This window comes from Chanodichthys erythropterus, chromosome 10, assembly GCF_024489055.1.
Source record: "Chanodichthys erythropterus isolate Z2021 chromosome 10, ASM2448905v1, whole genome shotgun sequence".
NCBI classification, from domain to species: domain Eukaryota; kingdom Metazoa; phylum Chordata; class Actinopteri; order Cypriniformes; family Xenocyprididae; genus Chanodichthys; species Chanodichthys erythropterus.
Window position 1 is genome coordinate 29255693 of NC_090230.1, and position 12847 is coordinate 29268539.

Consider the following 12847-nt stretch of genomic DNA (forward strand, 5'->3'; position numbering starts at 1 on the left):
CTGAGCTCGAGCCCTCTCCTCGGACAGCACTATTTACTCTATCTGGTTATTTGTAAGTGTGAACTCGTGAAACTACTTTAACCAACCAAGTGGAGCATATCCACACTGCATAAAACAATCTAGTTTTACCAACTATCTTACAAATATCCAAGGAGACAGTTTGTGAAGTTCAGCTCATACTTTGGTTTAGAATGTCAATGTTTCACAGACAGAAGAATAATTTTATGTGAAAGCCTTCAGATTCTCAACACATCACGTCTGTCAAGACTGTGTTTTCAGGACCGTTCATGGTCAGAAAGAGACTGACTGTGTTCTTCAGAAGGCCGTCAGTGAAGATCCAGCACTGTGTGTCCAGAGAGCGATCAGCCGGACTCAGGAAGACTTTCGCTGGAAAGGAGCAGTTTTTGCTCTCAGTGGTCAGAACTGAACCCAGAACTCGATTCCGCACCTGAACAAACACTTTCGGCTGAGGAGACACACAGGAAAAGACATGAAGACATTTACTTGCTCAAAGCTTTGGTGTTTTACACAACTGATTCACTGCAAAACTACACATCTAGCAATCTGATTAAATGAAACGGAAACACTAAAATCATGTGCAAACTAACAATGACTTGATAAGAACACACACACACACACACTCAATAATAATAGCTTCGTGAAAGTTTAGGCAAAAATCCTAATTGCTCATTTTCATTGATTCATACAATTCATATTAAAGTGCCTTTTAGTGCAGTGAACGGCATGCCATCTTTTTATGCAGACTACACATCCAGACCACCCTGAGAAGTGTTCCTGAATGAGTTTATTGCGGAGTTTAAGCACTAGTAAATCAAAACAGTGTTCAACTTCACATTTCTCCTCTTGGCAGCATAAAAATAAAGGTTTATTCAAACTGGGATTCAGTTATATACAGTAAGCAAGCAAAGAGCTGGAGCTGAAATGTGTGACATATGACAATATTAGATCATGAACATTTAAAATGTCTCCACGATCTGCTTTCAAAGACAGATTTTTAGTATCGAGCTACACGTTCTGTCAGCTGCAGTTCTGTGGCTGTTTTTGATGATCATTTCTATCGTGGTTATTGTGGACATTGCAGTTCTTTGTCATCATGAAAGTTTATTATTTGCATGTGTTTTAAAGCCTCGCCAGTTTAAACTCAACTGAATTAACTCAGACTCTGTTCTGTCTCACAGCACTAGTACTAAACTAAGTTTGCTTTCATGTCTTATTGCACTTAAACCGTCAAATACACACAAGGTTTGCAAAAACACAGTCGGTTATGTCTTAAGTGAATGTAAACAGAAATTGCATGTGCATTCCCTCTTAAAGTGACAGCATCCTATTAAACCTGCTGCTGTCTGTCATTAATGTTAATCAAACAACAAAAGACAGAGAAAATCATTCACTGAAGAGCAATCACCTTTGCTGCTTTAATAAGAATCTATGTATAATTTACATTTGATTATTCAATTTCTGACTTGACAGCTACAGTTAAATAGACATACTGTACCTGAACATTTTAAAGCATTTTGTTTCATTTGTATCTTTCAAATATTGTATATATCCTATTGTTTGTAATTTGCATCTCTGTTCTTATTTTTAATAGCAAATGTATAAATATAATATAAAGATAAAATAATGAAATGATGTGAAATAAGATTATTGTCATAGCAATCACCTACTTTGGCTTCCATGGTCTGTCATTCATTTTTCTTTTATGTTTTATTCCCTGGTAGGGCTATATTTTTCTAATGAGGAAATTAATTTGGCTCTACTGCTCCGTAACAACATGGTCCTGAAGCCAGTATGAACAAGAATCATGACAAGATCATATGATATTTTTGTCATATCGTCAGCCCATCAAATCACTTCAGCTCTGCGATCTCTGACAAACTCCCGTTCTAATAGAAAAAAAAAGTCTACACTGCTAAATGAACCAGTCATTTACATTATCTTTACACTTTGTTGGTTATGATTCATGAACTCGCACTGAACAAAACACTGGCCGTTTGAGCGTATTTCTTCTGCGCCTTTGATTGGCCATTGCATTTTAGTCTGTGACTGGTTACAATGTTCGACACTGCAAAAACTCGGTGTAAGTGTGGTGTACACCAAGATCCATACTGAAGCTTTTTTACGACTAGTTAATTGCTGATTGAACTGACCTGTTTGAGAGGCTTCATTGATCCGATCGTCTCCCAGCCGCTCTGATCCCCCCAAACCGGATATTCTCCTGGCTGCACAAGCATCTGACGGCCCTTAAAATGAGCATATTCATATGCGACCCACCTGCGAGACGACGGCAGCATGTTCATCACTGTGATTCTGAGGATCATTTACACAGGAAGTAGTGAACAAGCTCTTACAGGCCGCTGTTGACTCTCACAGACTGGCTGTAGAAGTGGCTCACGTTTTCCGCGTCTGAGAACAACTTTTCTTCAAGGCCCTCAAAACCGCTGAGAGAAAACAGGCTCACGGACGGATCTGTGAAACTCTGAACAGAACAGAGAAACACTAACTCACATACGAATGTCACCAGAAGTTTATTTCTTGTATCTACTGAAATATGCTCTCATCGACTCACGTATGGAATGGGCTTTAAAGACTTGATGGCTGTCGATATACAGCCACAGGAAGTGAGATCAGGGTAAAGCCCCTCCCCCAGGATATAATGGTTACCAGAATATCCCTCCTCATCGAACAGAAGCCAACTTCCTCGGATCACCCGGAAGGACACGAGGCCTGTTAACCCACAGCCGGGAACTTCGCTCTCAAACTCTCGGCTCTCGCCGCCGTACCGTGTCTGGCTGTAGGCGCGTAGCTGCGCTCAGAGAGAAACACATTAGCGGCACACGCCGGACTCCTTAGCTGTGTCCCAATTCAGAGGCTGCATCCTTCCAGGTCCACGAAGGTCAAACAGAGCGTTGTTAAATGGGACGGTTTAGCCTACGGAGGATTGCTCTTGTCGCCTAGCAACTGTGACAGCTGCCGTTGACGAGAGGCAGTAATGTTTGCTCTGGACATATTTGAAAGTTATATTCAACCGTCTGAAAAAAATCAGGATTCACAACCTGTCTAAATATGTTCACCTTGGACCCCTGATTCATGTACAAAATACATTTGAACTGCTTTAAAGTTTTATTTTTACATTTGTATTGTTAGAAGTTCAAACCCAATGCTTACATTTGTGTAATCTGGCATTTTCTTTCAAAAAATCAGGATGTAGCCTCTGAATTGGGATGCAGCTTTTGTATGTTAGCGGCACATGAAATGCAAACATACCAAAAACTTTGGTTCCACGATCCGACAAACTTCCTGTGGGGAAAATGAGATGCATCAATGAAAGTCTGTCATGTACCCATCCACACACACACACACACACACACACAGCACTGTGTGACTCTGATTCGGTGAACTCTAAACACTCCCTCATCAAGAAGCATCAGTTCAAGCGCTGGTCTGTGTGCGACTCACCCTGAGAATGGGCCGCAGTGACTGAGCTGATCTCCGGCCGTCGGCCCACGGCAGCAGCCCTGGATACTGGCCTTTCTCCAGAACATACTGCTCTCCAGTGAAACACCTGCGGCTGTACGCCACCCACCTGAAACACCGACGCCACACATCAAACTCCCGCTGCTAAGAGCCGTTCACACCAAGGACGAGAACTCTTACGATAACTACAAAGAACTACAAGAGTCCACACCACAGCTACAATGATAACGACACAGAGGAACAAGATCATTGGAATCACTCTCAGAGCGATTAATAAATGATAAAAACATTGCCGCTTTAAATGCTTGAGCTCTTTAAAACAGGATGGCTGTCAAACGACAAAACTGCAACACACTTGGAATAACGATAATGTCCGCTGGTGTGGACGCTAATATAGCTATCGTTACAGTTATGGTTCTTGGTGTGAACAGGCCTTAACTCTCTGACACTTATCACGGTTATGAAATGCTTCCTCACGCTCCGCTCTTTACGCTGATGCCGTCAGCTTCCTGCAGATCGGGGACGTCCAGACACACGTCGGTTTCCTCGTCTGATCTCTTCAGACACACTGACGGCTCCAGGAAATCCTGAGGGAAAGACTGACGCTGACGTTACGGTGTCATTGCGGTGACCTGCTGCGGTCGCTCATAGGCATCAGGGCAGTTCTGTTGTACTGTAATGATTTCAATAATCTTTTCTTATCCTCTTTTTCTAATTTTTAATCCCAAAATACTTGAACATGAAACATGATCTTGAGCAACAATATAGAGTTGATTAAATAACACACTGGTCCTCACTGGGATTTTCACCTGCTAATAAAAGGTGAAGCGTTTACACGAGCACAGGGCTGAAGAAGGGTGTTTAAGGACAGACTGATAACATGAAACACATCCAGTTATTCTGCTGTCAAACGCTGACATTCAAAACAGGCCACTGACGCACACGAGTGCAGGACAGATGCAACAAGAGTATGAAAACGCAGCAGACGAGACGAGGAGATCAGGAATACTCACAGTCTGAATGTAGCGCAGCGATTGGATTGACAGCTCTGTCCCACCGAACAGTCGCGTACAGTCGGCGTATTCACCCTCCTCCAGCACACACTGATGACCTCTGAACCCTTCACTGGAGAAGCCAACCCATCTAACACACAAACACACACACACACACACACACATATATTACAGAACATTCTTCAGGAGAAGCCCACCTGTTCACCAAACACACACACAAACTGCACACTGAGATCATGTGACTGATAGAAACATCAACTGCTGTCAAAAGAGGAAAACACACACTGGACGAAACACTGGAACACACATTTCTTTCTGTTAAAAATGCCATGTCATTCACATATTTTTCCATGAAATTACATATATTTGTCCCAAATCACTGTACATAACGTCACACTAAACTGGAATATTGTGTATTGTGCATTTTCAGCAAAATTTTGTGTGGCTTGAATAAAGTCTATGTTTCCTATAGAAAGCTGTAATAATATAGACTGGCCTTTCTCTGATTTTCCAGACACTAAACTTCACACTCGTCGACGTCAGGTTCATTCTTTAAGTGAACTTTTAACTGCTTGGTGTTTAGATTCACTGTTTTGGAGTCTTGAGCTGAATGCCACGTGTCTAATGTGAGATGAGAGCAAAAATTACCATGTCTGAACATGTATCATTCCTCACACACACACACACACACACTCTCACACACACACACACACACACACACACACACACACTCTCACACTCTCTCACACTCTCACACACTCTCACACACTCTCACACACTCTCACACACTCTCACACACTCTCACACACTCTCACACACTCTCTCACACTCTCTCACACTCTCTCACACTCTCACACACTCTCACACACTCTCACACACACACACACACACACACACACACACACACACACACACTCTCACACACTCACACACACACTCTCACACTCACACACTCTCACACTCTCACACACTCTCACACTCTCACACACTCTCACACACACACACACACACACACACACACTCTCACACACTCACACACACACACACACACACTCTCACACTCACACACTCTCACACTCTCACACACACTCTCACACACTCACACACTCACACACACACACACACACTCTCACACTCACACACTCTCACACTCTCACACACAGCTAACCCGAACTACAGAGGTTCATCAATTTAGCAGATGTTTCTATCTGAAGTAGCATCACTCATTTCATGAGAGATAAAGACACGCACATTCCACCTGTGACCCGCAGAGATGAAACGGCCACGGGTCCCTCGATGTCCCTCAGACGGGGCGTGTGATCCAGCAGCTGCCTGCACTGACCCTGGAACTGCGGCTTCTCAAACAACATAATCTACACAGGAAACACAAAAATCACATCCAGTGATCTGAGAACAGCTCTGAACATCAGCGTCCATCTGTCTGTCCGTCCGTCTAACCTTTGGGTCCAGTGGTCTTGTCACCCGCAGCCCACCCTGCATCAGAAACACAGGAGAAAAACAGCAGATTTTAGTTTGAAAAGCGTCGCTGGTTTGCACTCACCGGTGTCTTCACATCTGAAACACTCACATCGGTTCAAACGACCTCCTTCTAGAAATCCTCTTTCTTTCTGTGTTACATGATGTCGGGAAGCGGTGCCTACGTACCATTTTTAATGGCCGAAGACTCTTCACACAGGACACCAGGGAATCCTGGAGAACCGGCGTGACCCTCCCGTCAGTTTCCAGAACAGCAGATGTTCCTCTGAAACCAGGCTGGTCAAAAACCAACCAGCTACACACATATTCAGGGAACAAGGACAAAACGCATATAACCCACTGTGAGCGCAACATCTGGCTGTGTTTTAACTTGTTGAAGCTTGTCTTGTTGAAAAATGTCAAAAGCAATCCAAGCAGACATGTCCTTCGGTAGTAAGAGAAAGGTGCCAACCTCATGGCAATGCAATGTTTTTTTAAAGGCCGCCCCCTATTAGTCGACGACCAAAATTTTATTAGTCGCAAGAAAAAAAATCCACAGGAAGCGGCAAAGTCACGCAGTCTGTGACAGACGGATCATTAACAGCTGAAACTGAAAAATGTATCTATAGAAAGCAAAATGTCTACTTTTAAATGAACCAATTTCAAATGGAAGACAAATATTCTCAGGTTATGTAATCCGTATGAAACGTGCGCTACTGCAGAGATGACAAATCAGCATCGTCAACTTCATCACTGCAGCCGAAAATACAGAAAACACTAGTTTATCAATTAATTATTAAAATGTTAAAGCAATGTCCTAGCTGTTTTTCCCAGCGTATTCATAATCATTACTCTTGCAAGTGCGCTGTGGCAAGCTTTATGTGTGCGCTTGAATGCTGATTAGCCTAGGTATTAAAGGTTTATTATTATGATTTATATGGTTTGTTAATAAACGTGTGATTAGTTGACTAATCGCTTAAAATGAATGACTGCTAAATCTTTAGTCGAGTGTAGCCCTAGTTTTTGCCTTGATCAACTGAGACCTAAACTTCCTGCTTTCTTCAAAACTCAAATGCACCGATGTCTGATGTGATGTCAGGCGTTTCCTACCATCCCGCCTTGACGCAGAGGTCAGAGAGGAACACAGGGCCATGTCGCTCCATCAGATCTGACGCAGAATAAAGACGGATAGTCTCTCCCGTTTGAGACGTGCCGGGATATAGATGGATCTCTGGAACACTGTCATCCTGCACACAGCAATAAGATCAAATGTTTCATTGTGTTGGCTGAACAAAACTCCATCAAAGCTCATGAACACAGTACAAACACAGTTCCTGATAAATGTTTGTTAGTTTAGAATTTACCTCAGAAGAAGAACACAATTGATCCAGTTAAATTTTACTAGTTGAACTATTGCCAGACTAAAGTGTGTGAAATCAATGGAAACATGTTGAAATATGAAATATATAGGCAGGTAAGCAACCTTTCAATGCTAAATAAACAAATGTACGACAAGAGGATGTTTTATGTTCTGTAACAGGTTGCCTAACCCTGTTCCTGGAGATCTACCTACATGCAAAGTTTAGCTCCAACCCTGATAAAATACACCTGAATCAGCTAATTAAGATCTTCAGGAGCACTTGATAATTAGTCTGCAATGTTATCAGAGAGGCCTGATTTGGTCTCTGCAAGTGCTGTGATTTTGAGTCATTTGCGATGTGCATTTGAAAAGCAAATTCACTTCATAATGTCAGTTAAGTGTTTGAAATAATAAATACATGACTGAGTAGTAGCTTTTTCGTAAAGGTATCGTTTAATTTATGGCATCAACAACTGTTTGCCTATGAACAAAGAAGTTAGTTGGTGTTTGTTGCCACTTGTTGGAGAAGTATGCAATAGAATTTAGCTAACTAGCTAGCGAAGCAAAAACACTTTGGTCTTTGTTTACGTCCTTGATGCAACCAAAAAATAGCAACAGAACTATACCTTTAAAAGACATGTACAAACAATAAAACATACAGTTTGGGGCCCATAAACAGCAGCTTCTGCTTTTAAAGTGGGAACTGTTTCATCTTTCAGTAAAAGCCTTTGTGCAAATCCAGGATTAAACTCGTGTAGATTCTGGAAGCTGTCTTCCGTGCTGCATCCAGTGCAGAAAATATCACAGATTATATTATCTTTTGAAGCATCGCATCGCGCCACTCGTGTCTGCTGTAGACAACTCTTCCGCTTCCATAATGCCGCATGACATGGCCTCGCCCACTTTTGTTGCGTGTTCCCGTGGGAAGGGTTTATGTTAATTGTAGGGTTTATGATGTCACCAACCCGGGAAGAAGCTCGTTGTAGTCCAAACCGGTCGTTTTCGTAGGCATTAAACTATGATAACTTGAAAAGACAATATCTCCGTTTGCATTGAACTTTCAGCGCTGTAACTTTGCAGACACTGTTTATGCTCAAGCAGCAACATTACACACTAACTAAAGTTAAAAAAGTGAAATTGCAATGAACCACCCCTTTAACTCACCTACAAACATCCTGTGAACGCAAAGTTCAAAAATAACAAAACAGGACATTTTCAGGATGCATGCCAAATTTTCACAAGTTCTGCCAATAGGGAGCAAACATTTTGATAGAGACAGATAAATTCAGCATGCAGCTTCTATTTGTGCCACTGCTATGGCTGTTCATAATGAAATTGAACCGATACATACAGGGTGACTAGATTTGTAGAATCTGCCACCAGGTTGTGCTATAAGCAGATCATTTATATTCTTTTAAGTCTGTTGGTGGGCATAACTTGTATTGATACACCATGAGAATGTTGCAGAACAAAATGCCATTTTTCAGTGATGACGCCACTCATAAGCTACATGTAAAACAAATAACATAAATTAAATAATACAACTTAATTGAATGGAAACAACTGAGAAAGTGGAAGCTTCCTGATACCTTCAGCAGTGTCCTGATGGAGCCCACAGACGGCAGCACGGCACCAAAATCAGTTCTGCTGAGTTCTCTGGTCTCCTCCAGGTTCTGATGGGGTCTTCCACTGTTCTTCACAGTCTGACCCTCCTCCAGAAGAACACATGAGCCACGGTACCAGGAATCCACATACAGCAGCCAACTAAACACACACAACGTGAATCCATCATCATCTTAACAAGCAATGCACAACAAATTCCTTGTATGTGTAAGCAGCAACACACACTCTCTCACACACAGAAGTTCAAGGACGTTGCTGTGGAGACCAATAGAGTCTCATATTCTTTGTGTGAAGTAAGTGAACAGAGAACTGAACTGGAAGTGACTGAACACAAAGCATTAAGAAACAAGCAGAAGGAACTGGATGAAATATTCTGAATGATATCAATCAACAATCTAACTTGTGATGCAGCCTGGAATCATAATCACACTGTGTTTGTCCGCTGGCCATAGGAGAACTGACCGTCCGACTGAGCCTGGTTTCTTCCAGGGTTTTTCTCCATTTCTGTCACAGATGGAGTCTGGTTCCTTGCCACTGTAGACTCTCTGGATACTTAATATTCAACAATATTACTGATTTGACTGCACTGACACTATTGGATGAGATCTGAGCTGGAAGAAGACATCACTGTTATCTACAGAGCAGCTTCATAGATCAATTGAACTACACCATAATTGATGAACTTTACACAGTTATTGAACCAACACTGAACTGACTTCAGCTGAATGACTGTTTAGTATTATCTTTTTAGAGCTGCTTTACAGCAGAATTTAATTATTTTTGCATCACTGAATTTTCCTGTTATTTTCCTGTTTATTACTGTGAAGCTGCTTTGAAACAATCTGCGTTGTATAAAGCGTTATATAAATAAAGGTTAAAAACACACAGGACAGGAACACATACGCTGAAGAAATATTATATGTAAAATGTTTGCAATACATTCCATAAACCTTAAAGAACATCTCAGCATGTGCGTGATGCCATTGTTTTATTCATAAACTCTCTGGATCAAATCAGCCTTCTGTCCACTGCACCAGCACATTTTCACTGGAAAAGTTTATGAAAAACAAAGTTAAAAACACCCCCATGTGATTTTCCACACACATTTGAGTGCTGCTGAATAATGCAGACATTTCTGTGGACATGCATTAGCAAGACGACATTGCATAAGCTCTCAGAGCTCTCCTTTAAAACAAGACAGAAAAATGGAGGCACAATCACTTCATCTATTAGATATAAGCTGCAGCGCTCTTATACACACACACACACACACACACACACACACACACTCAGTCTCTGTCTGATAGCCAATGGGAGTCCACTTTGACTAAAACTTATGATATGAGCTCATTTCTTGTACAGCATCACTGTTACAGCTCTCATCCATAAAAACAAATCATTGTCAACCCAGACTCAGCCAGGAAAGATGCTGACTGACAGCTGTGTGTGTGTGTGTGTGTGTGTGTGTGTGTGTGTGTGTGTGTGTGTGTGTGTGTGTGTGTGTGTGTTTTGTTGAAGCATTTTAATGTATTATCTGATGAAAGTAAATATGATCACCATCCTCTCAGCGCATGAAGCGTGGCTCTGTGAGCAAACAAATCCCTCCCAGCATCCTCCACATCATGGCAGATTTCTCTTCTCTCACCGCTGAGCGACTGTCCCTCATAGATGAGCATCTGTGTTTGCAAGAAAACATCAGCAACAGGGACCAAAAGACCTTTGTGCACACATGAATTAGTACAGCTGACGTGAGCATTACCATTATGATCCTGACAATGAGATACTGGCACAATCCGAACAAGTGACGGACATTTACATTTTAGAGTTTGTGCCCTACGTTTACTGGTCCAAAGCCCTATTGGGCAATGCAAAGGAAATGCAGAAAGCTGTTCAGAGTCTCAGGCGCTCAGACTGAACACAAACAACCATAAGCATAAGATGCCTAATGAAGGACAGTCATAGAGATGAACTTACTGGTGTCGGTCTATGGTTGACCTTTCCAAACCCTCCGTTCTCTTCCTGTGAGGACACAGAGGAATAAAATAAACTTTTTAACATATCACATATTAGACTAAAATCAGACTCTGCTTACCATGACCATTGCGTTGCATCCACTACGAAAGACAATCTGTTTAGGGTCTTCAGGTTCTTCATCACCTGATGGCATTAGTCTGGATTTCAAGTACTGATAGAAAGGAGTATTGGCATTCTTTCCAATATTTCCCAGTGTGCCATCACAGTCCTGCCCCTCCTGTATTTTATCCGGAGCATCTTTAGCAGTCTGATCAATATTTGAGTTGTGCTCATGCTCAGCATTTGGCTCAGGTTTGGTCCCAGTGAGCTGGCGGTTCAGTAGAATGCTGGAGTCCTCGTCATCTTCCTCACTGTCGTCTCCACGGGAGTAGCGGTAACTCAGCGGTGAGGCGATGGGCCTCGAGGAATCCTCAACTGAACTGCAGATCACACTGGACTGCAGCTTCTCGCTGACTGACTGCAGGAGGGAGAGGATGGACGTTGCCGGCTGCTCAACGCTCCTCTGCTCCTCTTCTGTCGCTGGAGGAAACTGCAGCGTCTCCTGCCCCAAGGCTTCCTCACGGCCAAACTCCTCCTCATAGATGGGGGACAGGGAGAAGGGGTACACTTTGGCTCGACGTGTGCTAGGACTGTGCATGGGCCCTGTATCGTTCACGAACACCATGTCACTCTCTTCCTCCTCGCTGATGACGGCAAAGCCTCCATCTACCTGGTGGAGGTCAAGATCATGGAATCGGGAATGATGGGGAACGAAAGCCGCAGCTCTGCTGGAACTGTCCATGGGGTCCAGGTGAATTCTCCGGCCTGAAACAGACACGGCTGACATTCCAGCATCGGCTAGATTCACACTGAGCTCTGGCTTCAAATGCTCCTCGTGTGTGGCCGGGCTCAGGCTTTGGTCATCGGTGACATCGCAGCGGAACGCTCGGACCGAGGCCCAATGAGAAGGATGGTGCCGCCCTCCAGAGCACTGGACTTCAGTCACGGACAGCTGGACACTCGAATCCGTTCCAGCGATAGAGTCACAAGAGATCTGTTCCTGCTCACTGCTGCCTGAACAAGGTGCTTCAGTCTCCTCAGATTCATGGCTTCGTATAGCTGGTGCCTGCTGTGTGATTTCTGACATTATATCCGAATCAGCTGTGTCAGATGCGAGACTGTGGCTAGAGGGGTCACTGGGAGTTACACTGAGAGTTTGGCTTTGTTGAAGACTCTTCTGATGTCCTGATGAAGCAGTGCCAGGAATGATGATGGAGGTGTCACAGGAACCATTCAGCTGAGGTCTACAGTTATTGCTCATTGCATTGTCTTTGGCTGTATCCTGAGGTCTCTTTTCCCCTTTATCTTTACATACGAAGACGTCAGCTGTGTGTTGCTCTTGCGAGAGAGACTCCTCTGACAAAGCAGGTAGGAAGAGCTTGATGTCTGTTTTATGAACAACATCCCTATGGCTATGGAGATTTAGGTACAATGGCTCATCAGCAGCAGCACTGTCTCTACCGCTGCTCTTACAGGAACCAGTTTCGTCCACATTTTTTTCCTCAACGAAATATTCAAGAACGGTCTGATTCTCATTTTGAGAGCCAATTGGAGCACTGGTAGTGGTGAGATCAGAGTTCAGTCCCACAAAGCACCTAATGTCAGTGTCTGAGCCAGCGATGGACTCGTACCCTGAGGAGGGTGGCGACCTACTGCAGTCCATGTGGCTGCAATTTCCTGCTAGCGCTTCCTCCAGAACAACAGACAGTGTCTGGTCCGACAGCATCACACGAAACTGATGCTCTGCGTTAGTGCCTCCATCTCGACGACCATCTAACCCTTCAAACAGCACTGCCTCTGAGCC

The 12847-nt window shown here is 43.3% G+C and overlaps 1 protein-coding gene across 7 annotated transcripts in view; it reads right to left on the bottom strand.

Moving 5' to 3' along the window:
• Positions 1 to 12847, bottom strand: part of LOC137028450 (beta/gamma crystallin domain-containing protein 3) — a 33866-nt gene that overhangs the window by 1386 nt on the left and 19633 nt on the right. For 5 of the 7 annotated variants that reach the window (XM_067397236.1, XM_067397237.1, XM_067397241.1 and 2 more), the window contains 16 exons: positions 11063 to 12847; positions 10945 to 10989; positions 10528 to 10646; positions 8937 to 9111; positions 7098 to 7234; positions 6177 to 6303; positions 5970 to 6005; positions 5763 to 5884; positions 4512 to 4641; positions 3976 to 4085; positions 3481 to 3607; positions 3289 to 3321; positions 2591 to 2827; positions 2373 to 2500; positions 2172 to 2295; positions 308 to 466 (listed from right to left, as the gene is read on the bottom strand). The exon at positions 11063 to 12847 is cut by the window's right edge and continues 775 nt beyond it. In XM_067397236.1, the coding sequence (XP_067253337.1) occupies positions 308 to 466; positions 2172 to 2295; positions 2373 to 2500; positions 2591 to 2827; positions 3289 to 3321; positions 3481 to 3607; positions 3976 to 4085; positions 4512 to 4641; positions 5763 to 5884; positions 5970 to 6005; positions 6177 to 6303; positions 7098 to 7234; positions 8937 to 9111; positions 10528 to 10646; positions 10945 to 10989; positions 11063 to 12847 (3594 nt within the window). The other 2 variants (XM_067397238.1, XR_010896163.1) reach the window with 2 other exon arrangements.